The following is an 18,597-nucleotide window of genomic DNA, read 5'->3' on the forward strand; positions in this document are numbered from 1 at the left end:
CAAGGGCAGCAAATACATGGGAACACCACCACCTGCAAGTTCCCCTCCAAGTCACACACCATCCTGACTTGGAACTATATCGCTGTTCCTTCACTGTCGCTGGGTCAAAATCCTGGAACTCCCTTCCTAACAGCACTGTGGGTGTACCTACCTCACATGGACTGCAGCGGTTCAAGAAGGCAGCTCACCACCACCTTCTCAAGGGCAATTAAGGATGGGCAATAAATGTTGGCCTGGCCAGCGTCGCCCACATCCCATGAATGAATTTTTTAAAAATGCACAACCAGCCAGATACACACACACACATTCACATAAATATACACACACACACAATCATCCTCACATTAAATGACACATTTAGAAATTCTTTCATATCATCAAACCCAGGACGGTGCCCAGAAATTTAAAAAAAGACAGGACACAGATAGGTTCAGGCAACTGGCGTTTTACTTCTGAGTGTCCCTTACTGATTGCATTGATACCTGCATAGACATTTACAAAAAAAAACAAAATGAAAGTCAAATGAAATTACAGAATAGAAAACAACCAATACAATTTAACACAGGAGACAAACAATTCTTCTAATGACACTGAAAACGAGAGCACCAAACGGAGAGATACCCGTTCCCACTCAAAGCAAGTGGGTATAATGCACATCAACAATTTCGCACATCTGACACGAGTTTTGTGCGACTGCAGCTCTAGGAAGGCTGGCCACATGTTCACAAGTATGCTGCTTGTTCCCGTACATGTTCCACTGGATTATCTTAAAAACGTTCTGCTCAAAATGCACTTGAAAGGAAAATTCTGTGCTCATTGCTGTTGTTCCCACTTCACTCCTACACAGAAACAACTGGGAGTTGCAATCAGGAATAATTCACAGCAGTGGTGATAAACACATGAGGGGATAACAGAGGACATGAACTATAATGGCACCTGCTTTGCAGAGGAATACAAGCTCGGTAAGATTTAAATCTTGAAATCACCTTACCACCTAGGCATTTACATTTGTGAAGATATTTAGACTAGACTCTTAATAATGTAGGTAAATTCTTTACTGTTTCATTTGTTAGGTTTTAAGATTGTTGTGTGTGAGATAAATAGGGCAGCTACAAGTCTGGAACTGGGATTTAACCTTGTGGGTTTTGGAAGACTGGACCAGACTTTTTGCGAATTATTCACAGTTTCGAGTGCACACAGACTGGTGAATTATCATTCACTGTTGTGTGCAGCATGCCCAACACCCAGCTGACAATGTGTCAAGAAACACAAAAGTTATTGTGGCGAGGCACACAGGACTGGACTCCCACTCAGTCAATATTCTGCAGGGTTTTTAAATTAATTAGTAAATTAAGGTGAAGATGCCAGAAAGGCTTCTCCACAGCCCTTCTCTCTTGAAGGCACGGATACAGTTCCACGGGTATCAGATACCTTCCAGTGCCTCGTCTGTGTATCCCTAGACAGTGAGGTTCAACAAACTACTCGACTGTAAAGATCACAGCTGAGCACAATCCTGACACCCATATACATATGCATTTTTCAGCAGCAGTCACTGAGTTACAACCTAGCGGATTTTCCCCCTCTCGAGCCCAGTGACTGTCCTCCCCCATTTCGCTGATCTGGTGAAGATCAGCCAACCTAGCAGAGACTCGGGATCATATCTGTGACATGCCTGGTCCACACAGCTCAGCCTTGCTTAGCTGATCACAGGACATTTTCAAAGAGCTTTTTCATCCCTGGTAGAGCAGCTTTTAGTTAAATAAATTTGAAGTGATCAAGAAAGCTATACAATACAGTCAAGTTGGTGGACATACACTCCTTCCCCAGTGGTAGTGTTCCTGCCTCTGAGTCAGGGTTTGAACTGCAGCGAGTGGAGATCAGAGCTGCGGCTCTGAATTCAGGGATACTTGTGTCTTGTGGGCCCATCCTCATGGTATGGGATGTGGGCGCCCCTAAAACCCTCCCACTATAATCAGTGCACAGTGCGTGCCTCCGGTAACGGAGAACCTCTGGGAATGTTAATCAGGCAGCAAACCTTTCCAACTACTTCATACTATTCACCAAAAGAAAGAATGTGAAGATAGGAAAAGAATGACCAGTTTTAACCCTGGTCATAACAGTGACCAAAAAACAGGAAGGAGAACGAGACCTGGCTGACTCTACTTTGCATCCGACACCTGCAAATTAACATCCCCACTGACACTGCTAGAAGCAGAGCAGCAAGGCTTTCTGAATTTTATCCTTTCTTACATGCTCGCATGAGCGTAAGTCTCCCAGTGGGAATATTGGGAATTCCCTGGGTGGCGGGGAAGATTTCCAAAGCTTTAACTTTGGCAGAAGATTGGCGGAGACCCCATTTGCAGGATCATATTGGGAGTTTCTGCTGACGATTCAGCAGCCAAATTGGGAGAGCCAAAGAGGTCCCTGGTAGAAGTTTTGGAATCCACTCACGTCAGAAAGCAACTGCCACACTTTCTTCCCACTGATTACGTTTCCTTTCTTTTGTTTTTTTTTGTGTGGGGAGGGTGGGAGAAGGAATTGAAATCTCTTGAACTGTGGAGATTAAACACCCCAGGACACCCCATACTGCACTGGTGTGGTACTTGAATCCCGTATACTGCACATGGTTGGTATTTGAATGCACCTTACTGTGGTAGCATGGTATCCCTATTTTCCAAACCAGCCATTCTGTGGAATCTCTGTAGACATCACTAACCCTCAGTTGTGCGTTTTTATTCTGTTATTTTCCACTGGGGAAATGTACGGATTTGTAAAGAGTCAAAACTCTGCCTCAATTTAACTCATTCAGTTAGGTTATCAGTGTCCCACAAAAGGTTAAGAGTTGTAATGATTTAAGGACACAATTTGCAACAGTAAATGTTAATGTAATATAAAAAGTACAAATTTGACACAATAGCACTCATTTCAGAGATACGCAGCGGAGGTAAGTATGTGACTGAAAACTGCAATGACATAACGTGGTCCTTTGGTCACACCGCTCTTTGGTAATATAAGCAAACCTCAGAAATCCTCTGCAATTTGATCTCAACCTCATCCTGAACTCCCCAGAATCAGCTACGTATTTAATCCTAACCCTAAATTATTGTATTTTATATTGGCAAAGATCATAGCTGAACAACCTGAAAATGCACAGGGGACACACAATTTGCATCACAAGTGAGTTCACTTTCCACCACACTGTCTGGAATTTACAGTTACAAGGGTGGGTGCATAGCTTTAAATTGAACTGTACTTCTGCTCTCAGGTCGCATCGTTAATGGACAAGTTGGATAACTGGTTACAAGCACTGGTTTAACCAGAACAATAAACCCACTGTCCCTGATATCCTCTCGTAACTTTACTTCCCTGTGGGGTATGTGCCAGAACTTGGTCAGGATTTAACGAACAGAAATTAAAAATGCTACCACTGAAATCGGACTCCCTCTAACCTTTGAGAAATTTGCTCATGCCCCTGAGCTGAGGTTCTTCTCACCTCTCACAATATGTGACATGAAATTTCCCGGTGACATCCCTCGCATCAGCTGCTGAAGTGTAGCACAGGCGAGGACCTGATAAATACCCCTTAATGCAAGTGTCCTGACAGCAGAAGCACGGGGATTAGTAGGGACTGGCAATAGCTGCCTTCATGTGTTCTGGCTTGAAACTAGTATGGCAAGAAGGAATATTGAACAATGCAGTTGTGTGCCACACTGCCTGAGCAGTGTTGTACCCCACTGTAGTACTTGGGTGGGTTTGGTTGTACTGTCAAGGATGTTTCATTAAATTAAAACAGTGTTCGTAAAATAATTGTGCAGGGGATGTTACATTTTTCTAATGGCAAAGAGAGAGAGAGAAAATAGAAAATACTCCTTGCCAAAATAAATCCTTCTCACTTATTTCTTTTTAAATATAAAGCATGACGGGGAGGGGCCCTTTCAATCCTTACTGAGATCCAAAATCTCTGTTCTGTATTTTATCAGCTATGATCAAAACTTTGCAAATATCACAGTAAGTTATTTTAAATGTGATTGTCATTTAATCATTCTTAAATCACTTCTTAATTCCATATGTGTCAACCTATTTCAAGTGTTCAAGACTCGCAGCTTCTATTTCCTTGCTTTTTGGTGTAGCTAACCTGCTAGACAGCCCTAGCATCTCACATTAATGGCTTCAAGGAATTGTTAATTTAATAGAATATATACAAATACATTATAAATACCATGGTCTTTGACCCAGCCTCTTGCTTCTGGTTAGCCAGTCATGCACATCTGTGTTAACACATGTTTTATCCCTGGGGCTCAGCTGTGGGGAGACTAGTTCTGCAGGGGTCAGCAGTAAGAAATGTCTCGCAGGGTCAGGTAGAGCATGGCTACCCGACCCGAACCTGACGGGACCCGACGACATCTGTCAGGTTCGGGTTGGGTCGGGTCGCTCTTCCGGGTCCGGCATTTGGGCTTGGGTCGGGTCGGGCCGGGTCAGACACAGTGACAGCCAGGACGTCAAGGCGGGAAACACTCTGCACTAGTCTGCAGTGAGTGATTCTATCCAAGGTAGAGCACAACCTCTTCAGTAAAGTTGATTATATTCCAGTGGTCGGGTCGAGCGCGGGTAAAAATGAAAGGACTCGGGCCGGGTCAGATGTGGTTCTGTCAGGCTCGGGTCGGGTTTCATTTGCAGATCCGAGCAGGTCTTTAGGGTCAGGTGCATTATTTTCTAGATGAAATGTTAGCACCATTATTATATAGTGGGGTTGGGTGTATGTAGTGAGGGAGTGGCGGCAGGGGGTGAAAAAAGAATGCTTCCTATTTTAATGGGTAGCAATATAAGTGCATTTGTGAAACATCTAATTTGGATAAAAACACCAAACAGCGCATTTACAACGTTGCTACATGTGGTGATCAGGGGTGCGCTACACACAAATAATGCCTAGAACCTCCAACCACCCGAAAATATATCTACAGATTTGTCTCAGCAGCTGTTTCTTATTCAATTCAGGATTTCCCCACTAACCCACCCCCCACCCCAGACTTCTTTCCCTCAGTTCCCAGTGAAATTTTATTCCAATTGGGGTCAGTGGGAAGGATTTAATTTCCATCAGGTAATCCTAATTAATCTCCCAAACAGAGGCTGCGAAACGCAAGTGCTGTCCACATCAGGAGAAATGGAAAGCTGGCTAACCAGAGGTCCAGTTTAATGAAAACAAGTCAATACCAGCTTTAATAACTGCATTTAAGGCACCAGCTTCAACAAACAGAGCTTGAATTTAACAGCTTCCAAAAAGAAAACCAGACTATCGTTGGGATAAAAGACGTCAGAATGTTTTTTTTTCAATCTTTAGAGGATTATACTTGAATACAAATAAACCACAACTACAGAAAAGGCAGCCAAAGATGGGTTAATATTTAATAGGTGTGGGCAGGGCATGAAAGTTTTTCTCACAATTGGAAAACATTGGTGCAGCTTTCTGCTTCTCCTCAGGGTAACTGTCCACATCATTGGGCTCACTAGCTGACTAAACATTAAGCTACTAATCTGCTGTGTGTTTTCTGCTTATGAATAGAGATTCTTCCACCTAGTACTGGACCCTAACTGAATTCAGATTTTAACAAAGATTTGGAGAAGAGATCTCTAATTTCATTGCTAATCACCGTGATACAGATTCAGTATCCAGTGAAATGGAAGAGGACAGGTGTAGTCATTATAATGTGGTAACTGGAATCAAATTGCTCAGTTCTACCCAAATTCTTAAAGTTGTTATTTGTAAATTCTGTTGTTATCTCACTGACCCAGATGAAATTCATCCTCATTCCCTCTGCCACAGGAGCTCCACCCCATTAGACCAGCCTCAACCACTGTGATCAGATGCTGATTGTTAGGTACAGCTCTCTTACACAAAGGCACCAATGATGATGTGTGTGCAACACTGCTACTGTAGCCATGGGGGAGGGGGGGAAAGCAATGCTGTCCCTAAACGTGTTAATATTTTGCAAGTATCAGTTGTACCCTAGTTTTAAAATTGAGCTTTTTAAGGGAATACATTGTTGTGTTCAGCAAAGGGCTTAGGATGTTGTTCACTCATGCTCTCCTCTGCCATACGTTGAAAGCACTGTGCAAGCATGTATGTGTGTTGTAATCGAATCTGGGACCCATTTTCTCTCCATCTGTCCACAGGGCTTAGAATGGAACATTTTTTTCCTCCATAACGATCTAAGATATGTGAAAAGATCACATACTTTGATGCCCTGGGCCAGCAATGTCCTCAGACCAAACAGAAAGCTGCAGCAATTTTTCCATTTTAAAGCTTTTCACAACCCCACTCGCACCTGTGCATGACAGGCCTGGTATACTCGGGAAGAGCAATGTTCCAAAATTAACATTCCCTTCCCCAGCCTTTGGCAGGCCAATCAATCCCTCCCATTTTCCTGATTGCCCTGAATGCTGGTATTCCCCCAGTCTCCAGGTTAGATGAGGAAGTTCACTGCAGTTCTGCAGCATATCCCAAGTTTAACGAAACATGGGCGTTCAATGCCAAAATAGCACACATAGTATAACTCAAGCAGGGAAACATATAATGATTAGAAGAGTAAAATGTTATAGCCTAATTCTTTTCCAGAAAAATGGCTTTTTAATGGTTAATGTTAAGTTCAAGCCCTGTTTCTTCCACACACCAGAATTCCAACGCTAAGTTCCTTTCCTTTGCATTGTTGTTGCTTTTTGTTCTTTTAATTTAAAATCAGCCCCCTTGACACAAATGAATAAATAATGAAAGTTGACACAAAAAAAAACCAGTGCATACGCACGCCAAGTCCTTTAGCAGAACGAATTGTTCAAGCAACCTTGGGCGTGTGGGATCCTCAGTGTTTTTTTCTCCCTTTTTCTGTGTCAGGCAGGTAGAATTACTTCATTTAGGGCTTTTTTGTATCCAAATTGAAGAGTGCGAGGATGTCCGTCATCGCTTTGGTGAGCAATCTGCCAAAACGATGCGCGTCCTTTCAGAAAGTAAAGGAAGGATTTAGTCAGTATAATTTCAAGTCTGTCCATCTTTTATTTCCTTTCTGCAGTAAGCTTGGCTCAGTGGTTTCTACTTATAGCAGATGAGGCTTTCCTGGACAATCAGATCTACCCGAACACAATTCATTAAAGGTAATATGTCTCTTCTGTTTGTCCAGAGATACTGACAACATTTCAAATTCTTAACTTCGCACTTAAATGCTGACCCCTCTGTACCTCTAACTTTCTCCAGCCCAACCCCTCATACTCTGAACTCTGACCTCTTGTGCATCCCCCTTTTCCTTTTTCCCCACAATTGGCAGTTGCGAACCCCACCACTCTGGAGTACTCTCCCTAAATCCTTCTGCCTCTCTATAAGGATGTTATTAGGATAAAGGATTTTATAAACACAAGTAATTTTTGTTGAGACAAGCTCTGCCTCCATTCCGCATTTCTCGGCACTGGTGAAACTCAGCACATAGGAATTCCAGGCGCAGATCTGATTCCCATCTACTCTGTGGAGCTTTATCACAATGGCTCAACCATATTGGGAAGATCCTTTTGCCTCCGTCTATGAACCCAGAATACCAACAACAAGCTGCAGAGTGGGGCAATGTACTTTTCAGATTTTGAATATTGGACGAAACCATAATCCCTCTTCCTGCACAAATAAACCCAGGGAAGTTAAGAAAGGTGTGTGCACTGAGACTTTACCGTTAACGGGCTAGAGACTTTGCAGGAGATGTGGAAGTTGATGAGATTGTCTCCGACAATAATGTAAGAAACACCATAACCATCATCCGCAACCTAGGCAAAAAAAGAGACAGAGGCTCCAGTTTAGTGAGTTGTAAAGTCAGTAATCCAACCACATCTTATTGCAGCAGCAATACCTCTTTTAAAATTAAAAAAAAAATCCCTTTGGTAGTTTTATCTAAAGGCTCTTCCTCAGCTGGGTGGGTTTTTTTTAAAATTCATTTGTGGGATGTGGGCATCACTGGCCTGGCCAGCATTTATTGTCCATCTCTAATTGCTTTCGAGAAGGTCTTCCTGAACTGCTGAAAACGTAGAGGCTTGGTACAACTGAGTGGCTTACTAGACCATTTCAGAGGGCAGTTAAGAGATAACCACATTGCTCTAGGTCTGGAGTCACATGTAGGTCAGACTAGGTCAGGACAGTATTTTCCTTCCCTAAAGGACATGAGTGAACCAGATGGATTTTTATTGACAATCTGGTAGTTTCATGCTCACCATTACTAATCCTATCTTCTAATTCAATCAATTGAATTCAAATTCTCCAAGTGCCATGGTGGGACTTGAACTCATGTCTTTAAACCATTAATGCAGGTCTCTGAATTACTAGCCCAGTCACAAAACCACTGTGCTACTGTACCCAAAAGAGGTAGATAAACACATCATGGGAGAATCCAGCAACATGGTTTGAGAAAGAAGCAAAGCGATGAGCTAAATAACTTTTAATACTATTTCTTTGGGAGGCATCAACTCTCCCTGGGGTACTGTTCTGTGGTATCTCATCCAAATGGCCATTCTTCCTTTATGAATGTCAGCATGATCTTCTCAGGGAGTCTCAGGAAGGGAACACCATATTCTGGCTCTGGCAAGTTTTGTCAGCAGTTGCCCTGTCTAAAAAAGTCTATCTACGAATGTCAGGATTAGAACTCTGGCCACAGCCAGGTGGTGTACTGGAGGTTCAACACACAGCTCGGTGCTGCTGCCGGGTCCTGGGTTTGCCCAGCAATTGAGTTTCCAACATCCGTCCTGTCACTGAGTGGGGGCAAAGTCGCTGCTGTGTGCCTCTGAGCAGCTGGGTACTGAGTAACACTGACAAAAGCCATGGGACCAACCCACCTGTCAGTCCTCCCAACCAGGTTATGCTGCATGGTGCAGGGACCTTTTTTTTTAAAAAAGAAAAAAATTGTAAAGAATATAAAACTGTTCTCTCAGACAAGAATCAAATATTCTTGATTATACCAGACAGACTGCAATATAATTTCACAGGATCCAACATAATTTTGTTCTGAAAATTGTGACCAATTCCAATCGATTCTTAGATGAGGCCATGCCAATGTGGGTGTGACATTACAATAAATCTTTTTATCGTTAGTAACAGATACAGATTGGAATAAAGTATTCATTGAGAAACAATGTGAAAATATCATGCTTCTAATCTTTTTCCTCTCACTGCCTAAAGACGCTGACTGTTCGAATCATAGAAAATTACAGCACAGGAGGAGGTATAAAATTAAAACCCGACCCAGGCCCGACCCGACCACAGCCAACCTGAACCCGACCCGGGCCCGAGTCCTTCAATTTTTTTCATGCCCAACCCGACCGAAAATATCAAACATGTTATTAGTACAGAAAAAAAATTGCATCAAAACGTAGATTAAAAAAAAAATACAAAACAAAACCTGACCCGACCTTAGCCCAAATGCTGGACACAGAATATAGACTCGACCTCACCCAAACCCGACACATGGGGCTGAGCTTTACGCCACCCCGACGAGTGGGATGGTGGCGGGGGGGGGGGTGGCATAAAATAGAACGGGAGGCCTTCCCGACCCGCTCCCACCTCTGCCGCCCCAGGCCAATCAAAGCCCTTTAAGTGGCTACTTAACAGCCACTTAAGGGGCTTCGCCCACCTCCTCGCAGATTTTACACCTGGCTGGTCAGGCGGCCGAGGATTGAAGAAGCTGCCTGGCAAAACCAGGCATTTTCCTTTCATGCTGGGCTGCAGTCCCAGCAGTGGCCACTGCTCCCTGTGGCACTGCTGGGACTAAGAGCTGCCAGCCCGCTGATTTGCCGGCATCTCTATTAGGTGGGACTTCCTACCTCAAGTGGGTGGAAGTCCCGCTTCACAGCAATTGAAGCCCAGGGACCTGCAAAATATGAGTCAGATCCCCGAGCGAGGCGGATGAGGGTTCGTCGCCGACTTTTCAGTCGGTGGCCGGCTCCCATCCGCCTACTGTAAAATTCTAGCCATGTAGTCAGATTTGGTTGGGTTCAGGTCGGGTAGCCGGGCTTTAGAGGGAGGACATTCTGTCCATCATCTCTTTGCTAGAGAAATCTAATTCTAGGTTTACTGTCACATGCTCCCTTTGTAGCCCGGTAGTTTTCTCTGCGTCAAACATTTATCCAATTTTCCCTTAAAAGCAGTGGTCTCTGCCTCAACCATTCCCTGTGTAAAAAACATTTCATGATCCAACAATCCTCTGCCTAAAGAGATGTCTGCTAACCTCTTTCATCGCTCTTAGTGATTATTTTAAATTGATTATCCTTGATTGGGACCCCCCCCAAACAGGGAAAATAGCATTTTCCTATTCATACTATCAAAGCACATCAAAATTAAAAACAAATTTTAATCAAATCTCTTGTTGGCCTTCTCTGCTCCAGTATAAATAGTTCCCAGATTCTCAAGTCTCTCTTGATAACCATAGTTTTTCACCCTGGCATCATCCCAACAAATCTTTGCTGTACATTCTCTGGCTTCCCTGATCTTCCTGTACAAGGATATAAAACTGTACAAAGTGGCCTCACCAATGCTTTGTATAAATTTATCATTAGTTCACCTATTTTGTAATCTGTGTTTCAATTTATAAAACCCAAAATACTTCTGGCCTTTCCATTTGCACTTTCAAACAAGTATTTGAACTCCCAGTTCATCTGCACCCTTCACTGTCTTTCCATTCTATACATGGCTCTTGCAGTTTCTTTTTCGCCAAAATTTATTCTTAAATTTACCTACATTAAACTGCACCTGCTAGTCTGCCCTGTTCCGCTAATATGTCTACATCTTCCTGAAGTTTTTTGCAGTCCTCCTCGCTGCTTGCCAAACTCCATATGTACCCACAACAAAATTGGGCCCAGTACTGACCCTGAAATACACCACTTCTACCCATTCTCCAATCCAAGCAAAACACCTTTATCCTAACTATTTCTTGCCCATCAACCAACTTTCTGTCATGTTGCCAAATTTCTTTATAAATCTTATCTCTCCGAATTGTCCCTTTCTCAAGTTCAGTACCTTTAGCTCTGTCTCTTCATATCCTTCTGTATTCCAACACTGATCCTATCTACGTTGTTATCACTATTTACCAACATCACATCCTGTTCTCCAACCAGTTATTTGCTGGCATGTGTCCACGGATGATCGAACAGTTTGCCTAAGTGCCCATTGTGTGGGTCTAGACAGTGAGTGCATCAACAGGCTATTCAACAGTGAGGACATCACAGCCAAGGTCATTCCTGGCCTTATCTGATGTCCTTACACATGCATTTTCCAGCAGGAATTCCAGGGTAGTGACCAGAATTGGAACTCTGGCTGTCTTTTTCTGCTGCCTACTACAGGTGCGCTGAGGTTGAACAAATTTAAACAGTATTTTCATATCTTTTCATTGAAGAACTGCTCTCTTACAGTGCAGTAAATACACCATTCTAAACACATAGCACCGACTATTGATGCTACAGCACAACATAACCAGACAGTACTGTTGAATTTAAGACAACAGCAATATTCCCATTCAAATAGGGACATTCTGAATTTCAACAGAAGAATTAATCAAGTGTTCTTGCACACGTACTAGCCTGGCCAACTCAAGAGTCATTGCCACAGACCTAAAAGAGCACTCACCTCTCAACAGGCAAGCACTGAGGTGAAAGGGTGTGAGGGAGAGAAAACAGAACTTAAATGAAGAACATTAAATATAATAATGAAGAAGTTATATTGCTCACTGGGCCAAAACCACCTCCGATGGAGATATATTCTGGATGATTCACAAGGTCGAACAGCTCAATCTGCTGGATGGGTGTTTGGCTCGTTGAGAGACACCATGGCTCTGAAAGCACCTAAAAAAAAATTCACATTTAACTTTAGACAAGACAATCTACAAGAGGACAGCTTTAGTGCACAGGAGTCCAAATCAACCATGATAATCCAGAAAGGCATCCTGCATTCTCACTGGGTTCAAATCAAGACACTTCTCCGCGTACAACACTTCTGCTTATTCTTTCCAAGAGCCTCAAAATAGTAGATATTCTCATCTCCGTTGGTCTTCCCTTCTTCTCATAATCTACTGTCAAACTTGCTGTCACCTAATCACTGCTTCCCAATTTATCCGAGCATCTCCTCTCATTTTTTCAACCTCCTGCACTATGGAATTTAGTTCCTTGCCTTGGTATCTCAATAAATAAATAAAACTAGACACTTTACCTAAGAACATAAGAACTAGGAGCAGGAGTAGGAAATTCAGCCCCTCGAGCCTGCTCCGCCATTCAATACGATCATGGTTGATCTCATCTCGGCCTCAACTTCACTTTCCTGCCTGTTCTCCATAACCCTTCAACCCTTTACTAATTAAAAATCTGTCTATCTCCTCCTTAAATTTACTCACTGCCCCAGCATCCACCGCACTCTGGGGTAGTGAATTCCACAGACTCACGACCCTTTGACAGAAGTAATTTCTCCTCATCTTTGTTTTAAATCTGCTACAATAAAATCAAACTTTGAGAAGTTTTGCAACTGCCAATCACTACTGTATTCATTAAATGCTATGAATTTTATTTACATCAGGTCAGACAGCATCAATGGAGAGAGAAACAGAGTTAAAGGGTGGTATTTTATATGCTCTCCCGCATGACAGGTTTGGAGGTGGGGAGGGCATTTAATCGAGCGGGATGGTGGTGGATGGGGACCCAGCCACCTTCCTGCCTCCACCCTGATTAAGTCTGTGGCAGGAAGGCCTGTCGACGGTTCTCCCGTCCCACCACGAATTGAGATCCTTCAGGGGAAACTAATGCCCAATTAAAGGTCTCATCCTCCTGCTGCTGCTATTAACCCAGCGGCAGGCAGCCCTGCTCCCCATGGGGGGTTTCATACGGTCCCCAGGGGTGGGGAGGTCCATCATTCAAAGGCACAGTGCCTGATCAAGGGACCCAACATTCGGGAAGTGGGGGGGGGGCACTCCCCTGACCTTGCTGTTGACTCCCCCCTTTACACCCCCTTCCCCAGCAACCCACACCCCACGAAACCCCTCCCGCCATAACTTACCTCTGGCCTGGGTCGCTCCTGGGTGCTGTTCTTGAAGTAGCCACCACCTCCCTGGCAGCAATGCTGAGCAAAAGAGCTGTCGGCCTCTGACTGAGCGACAGCTCTCAGTGGGCAGAACTTCCTGCCCCCGGTGTCCTGATCCTGGGAAAGTCCCACTGGTGATCTCTCAAGTGTCAGACTGGCTAGTCATACCGCGGGCCTTCCCAAAAGGAGACAACACGAGTCACTCGTCAACTCTCCAGCTGGCGGCTGAGCCCCGTCACCTCCATTAAATCCCCTCCAACATTTTAAAACCGTTCTGACGAATGGTCATCAACCTAAAATGTTAACTCTGTTTCTCTCTCCACAGATTCTGCCTGACTTGCTGAGTATTTCCAGCATTTTCTGTTTTCATTTCAGATTTCCAGCAACTGCAGTATTTTGCTTTTGCAGATGATCCTTATCACTGCATCAACCTTTCCTTCATTCTCCAATACTCACTTCCTGCAAACTGTACAAGTACATGAATTGCTCTAGGAATCTATTGTGCTGTTGGAGCAGTCACTGGGATGTGTGACACAGGAGTGCACAATGTTGTTCCCCCCATTTTGATTTACACCTAGCACCCCCATAAGTTAGCAATGGTGAGACTGGTAATTTACTCTGCTGGGAAATATGGATACAGTGCCTTGTATTACCACACTCTGCTATATTTTCCTAAACTGGTCAACAATGCTTTACCTCTTGAAGGAATGGAGAGTTGACTCCCAGGTATTTGGACACCACGTAGAGGCAGAAGAGATGGCGATCAATACCAGATCCAGACATGGCAAGTCGGCTGATGTGTTGGTGATTTTTGGCAGCAATACGGAATAGGTTTAGGCATTCTTCAGCCTGTGTAGAGAATTACAAAAAAAAAAATTGCTATCTAAACAGCTTTTTGAGAGACGACAAAGATCTTTACCAGAACATTACTCGAGAGGCGAAAAATCTCTTTCCCCAATATTCTGTACTTGACCCAAGTAAAAAGCCCAGTGCTGCCCCAGTCTGATATGCCTCTCACACTAACCAGGCATGGTTGTTGCTGGCTTACCTCTCTATAATCTTTCCACATGGCCATCCTTGACAGGTGACTTCAGACAGCATCAGCGGGCTGTTCAACTGTGGGGTAACTACAGCCAGGCATGATCCTCTTCACATCTGGAAGATTTTCCCTGCAGGCTTCTAAACTCTGCCATCAGGCTCAAGAGCAGGTCAGAAGCCTGCACTATGTGGAAAACAATCACTCATTGTGATTTTCCCCAGAGCAGCCAATTAATGGCCAAGGGGAGGGCTCGTTGTCCAAATAAGGGTGGTGGGCAGGCTCTCAAAGGTGGAGAGATAATCTGAGGTCTTCCAGCTTGAAAACAGCAGCAGGATGCCATGGCACGTAAGTGAGAGAGACAGTGCTTCAAAATGGAGGCAACCTCTCCAACTTTTTCAAAACATAAATTTTTTTAAAAATGGGCTTTGCAACTGGGCCACCACTGTGACGGAGGTTGGTGGGAGAGAGGAGCGGGAGTTCTTCTAACAGGGTTACCTGCAGTTACAGGCAGGCAGGGAGGGTATCTAGGCCCGTCTGGAGCACTGGACCCTCCCCCAACCCTGAGTCTGGGAGGTCGCCTCTAGGCAACTAAACTACCTCCAGCCCCCAGTCGGCCTCCTTATGTTGGCGTAAACCTTATGTGGGCGTAAACAAGCTGAATCAGCAGCCCGCTCTGTGTGGCCGGGTAGCCCTGCCACACCCAACATGCCCCATATGCACCCTCTTGCCCCATACCACCTCCGGGAAAATGACCCAGGGGCAGGATTGAGCTGGGAACCAGCATGCAGGCTAGCGGCAGTATTTTTAGTGTCTGCTCACTTCCATTCCCAGCCCTGGTGGGGGCTCAAAATCCAGCCCGATGGCCACACATGAGCACTTGTGATAGGAGATACTGGGTAATCATCAGGAACAGGGGCCTTAGCAGGTTTTCCCTTTTCTAACCCTGGTGGCATCAAAGCCAACTGTAGTGGCCGTAACCGTGGCATCAGCTGTCAGTCATGGTTCGATGGTAGTCTTCTCACCTCTAAGCCAGAAGGTTGTGGGTTAAAGCCCCACTCCAGCTCACTGCCACAAGGTGAAAATATGGAGCATCCCCAGAGCCACACTACCAGCAAGAAAGCCCACAGAAAGCACGGGGAACTTAGTAAAACTCTAGTCCCAGAGACCAGTGACATTGGCTAGACTTGTGTCGAGTAAAGCTTTTACAGGGATTTATAGGATAAAATAGGGTAGTTTTCTGACTAAGTTTGGTGATTTGATAATTCTTTTTTAATGTGTCATAAACTTTTAGACACTATGCCAACTATAAAATATTTTCTGGTTTACTGGACACAATGCAAACTGGGTCCTTTTCTGATTGGCAGGATGTGACGAGCGGAGGCCCACAGGGATCTGTGCTGGGGCCTCAAATTTTACAATTTTTATCAATGACTTAGATGAGGGGAGTGATGGCATGGTAGCTAAATTTGCAGATGACACAAAGATAAGTAGGAAAGTATGTTGTGAAGAGGACATAAGAAGGTTGCAGACCGATACAGATAGGTTGAGTGAGTGGGCAATATCTGGCAGATGGAGTATAATGTGGGAAAATGTGAAGTTGTTCACTTTGGCAGGAAGAATAAAAAAGCAGAGTATTACTTAAATGGAGAACGACTGCAGAATTCTGAAGTGCAGAGGGATCTAGGTGTTCTAGTGCAGGAGTCACAAAAAGTTAGTATGCAGGTACAGTAAGTAATAAAGAAGGCTAATGGAATGCTATCCTTTGATATGAGAGGAATTGAAAATAAAAGTAAGGATGTTATGCTTCAGTTATACAGGCATTGATGAGAGCACATCTCGAATACTGTGTGCAATTTTGGTCTCCTTATTTAAGGAAGGATGTGAATGCGTTGGAGGCGGTTCAGAGGAGGTTTACTAGATTGATACCTGGAATGAGCGGGTTGTCTTATGAGGAAAGGTTGGATAGACTGGGCTTGTTTTCACTGTAGTTTAGAAGAGTGAGGGGAGACTTGATTGAAGTATATAAGATCTTGACAAGGTGGATGTGGAAAGGTTTTTTCCTCTTATGGGAGAGTCCAGAACTATGGAGCACTGTTTCAAAATTAGAGACTGCCCTTTTAGGCCAGAGATGGAGATTTTTTTTCTCTGAGGGTTGTGCGACCTTGGAACTCTCTGCCTCAGAAGGTGGTGGAGGCAGGGTCATTGAATATTTTTAAGGTGGAGGTAGATAGATTCTTGTTAGGCAAGGGAATCAAGGATTATTGGGGTAGATGGGAATGTGGAATTCGAAACACAAACAGATCAGCCATGATCTTATTGAATGGTTGAGCAGGCTTGAGGGGCTTAATGGCCTATTTTTGCTCCTAATTCGTATGTTCGTATGCAAATGCATGAGAACACCATCGCTTCCAAGTTCCCCTCCAAGCCACACACCATCCTGACGGAACTGTATTACCTTTTCTTCACTGTCACTGGGTCAAAATCCCAGAACTTCCTTCTTAACAGCACTGTTGAGTACCTACAGCCAAAGAAGTGCAGCAGTTCTCAAGGGCAATAAGCGATGAGGAATACACGCTGGCTTAGCCAGCAACACCCACATCCCCCAACGAATAAATAAAAAAAATAGAGTTTCAGTTGGCCATTTGAGCATTATGATTGAATAGCATTTTTTTCACCCCAGGGTTAGCTGACTGTCAAATGTTGATTCACCCAGGGGCCACCCAAATACGAGTATGAGTTGAGACAGTGATTCAAGGCACTGCCAACAGTTTCTTGGAAAAAACATACTGCCTTATTTATTAATTCATAGGATGTGAGCGTTGCTGGCCAGGGCAGTATTTACTGTCTATCTCCAGTTGTCCTCGAGAAGGTGGTGGTGAGCTGCTGTCTTAAACTGCTGCAGTCTGTGTGGTGGACTTACACCCACAGTGCTGTTAGGTAGATAACTTCAGGATTTTGGCCCAGCAACAATGAAGGAAAGGTAATATTGTTACAAGTCAGGATGGTGTGCGACTTAGAGGGAAACTTGAAGGTGGTGGTGTTCCCATTGCACCTGCAGCATTTGTTCTTCTAGGTGGTAGAGGCTTCAGGTCTGGGAGCCATTCTCTGTCCTTTTCTAACTTAGCTGGTTTCAGATGCCTGATATCTAGTGACCCTGCTAGAACTGCATGTGCGATTGTCAGGTGATCAGAGACTGTCCTTGACTGTGATGTCTCCAAGGATCAAACACCCTGCTTATTTTAGGATTACAGACAGCCACTTGGGCAAAGTACTGGAAGCCTGTGGCATCCGTGAAACTGAAATATCGCACGAGTGTCTATTGTTGGGAGAAAGGGGAGTAAATGGAAACAAAAGCAAAATGACTGTTAATTTGAAGTCCAATACTTTAATGTTGCATATGCTGACCCACTCTGCATATGGGTTTTTCTCCAATTGTTGCCCTCTTGCAGGCTCTTCACAAAATACCGAGCTCCAGCTGAATGGGTGAGTGATTCAGCATATGATGGTTAGAATTCCTCTGGTTACTACTTGTAGTAAAGCTGTAAATGCATTTTGTATTTAACAGCATTCACAACTTTGATACATATAGAACACAGGGCAATCCTCCCCCATCATTGCTGTTGGAAATTTGGGTGTTCTGAGCAAGTGACAGTTCAATCTGGCTATGCACAGAGATAATCTAACTAATTAGTTTCTCATAAATTAAAACCTTTGATCTCCTGGCTTGGAGTCCATTGAAAAGAAAGAGGCCATTCGGCCCATTAGATCTGTGCCAACTATTTGCGAGTGCAATTCAAATCGAATCCCACTGCTCTGCTTCAAATTTTTATCCTATTTTCTGTAATTGATACAATGGTCTCTCCCTCAACCATACTCGATGATAAAGAATTCTCCAACACACCTCTGCTCAAAGTAACTTCTAACATTCCTTTTCACTGTCACAATTTTGAATTAATGACCTCCTCTTCACTGTTTCCACCATCAGTGGAAATAGCCTTTCCCTATTCTACCAATGTTTGAAGTCAATAAAATTACATTTTAATTAATTAGCGAAACTATACTCCTCTCCACACCCCCCCCCCCCTCCACACCCCTAAAGTACACCACCTCACCGAAAACTTCTCACTCTCCATGGATGTCACAAAGTTACAGGATTCAACTGTGCATGAGCGCACAGTCTCAGTCCTTCCTTCACGGAACAGCCGAGTCATTGAGGATTCATAGGTCAAGCAGAATGAACCTTTATCCTGAAACCAAGAAAACAAAGAAAATGGGTATAATATCGTACCCCTCTATTACATACAGCAATTTCTTTAACAAAAAACACAAAAAGTATATTTATCAGCTGTATGTGGTAAGTAAAATACAGTATGCAAAACAAATGCTGTTTCCTATTTCAATTATGAATGAACAAAGAGTACTGTTTATAAATGGAAGAATAGATATCTATAATACAGGCTGGAACCTAACTGAAGAGTTG

At 43.8% G+C, this 18,597-nt stretch overlaps 1 protein-coding gene and 1 long non-coding RNA gene across 13 annotated transcripts in view; one reads left to right on the forward strand and one right to left on the reverse strand.

Annotated features, from left to right (window-relative positions):
* LOC137353397 (uncharacterized) overlaps window positions 1-18,597 on the forward strand; it is a 30,042-nt gene that overhangs the window by 2,601 nt on the left and 8,844 nt on the right. The window contains exons 2-3 of the long non-coding RNA XR_010969852.1: window positions 848-962; window positions 7,062-7,143. This is a non-coding gene — a long non-coding RNA (uncharacterized lncRNA). The remainder of the gene's footprint in view (window positions 1-847; window positions 963-7,061; window positions 7,144-18,597) is intronic.
* LOC137353392 (carnitine O-palmitoyltransferase 1, liver isoform-like) overlaps window positions 431-18,597 on the reverse strand; it is an 87,163-nt gene continuing 68,996 nt past the window's right edge. For 10 of the 12 annotated variants that reach the window (XM_068019627.1, XM_068019617.1, XM_068019619.1 and 7 more), the window contains 5 exons: window positions 18,230-18,364; window positions 13,775-13,927; window positions 11,740-11,853; window positions 7,705-7,797; window positions 437-6,989 (listed from right to left, as the gene is read on the reverse strand). In XM_068019627.1, the coding sequence (XP_067875728.1) occupies window positions 6,906-6,989; window positions 7,705-7,797; window positions 11,740-11,853; window positions 13,775-13,927; window positions 18,230-18,364 (579 nt within the window). In that variant the 3' untranslated portion in view covers window positions 437-6,905. Of the gene's footprint in view, window positions 6,990-7,704; window positions 7,798-11,739; window positions 11,854-13,774; window positions 13,928-18,229; window positions 18,365-18,597 lie in introns of all 12 variants that reach the window. The other 2 variants (XR_010969847.1, XR_010969846.1) reach the window with 2 other exon arrangements.

This window comes from Heterodontus francisci, chromosome 41, assembly GCF_036365525.1.
Source record: "Heterodontus francisci isolate sHetFra1 chromosome 41, sHetFra1.hap1, whole genome shotgun sequence".
Lineage (NCBI taxonomy): Eukaryota > Metazoa > Chordata > Chondrichthyes > Heterodontiformes > Heterodontidae > Heterodontus > Heterodontus francisci.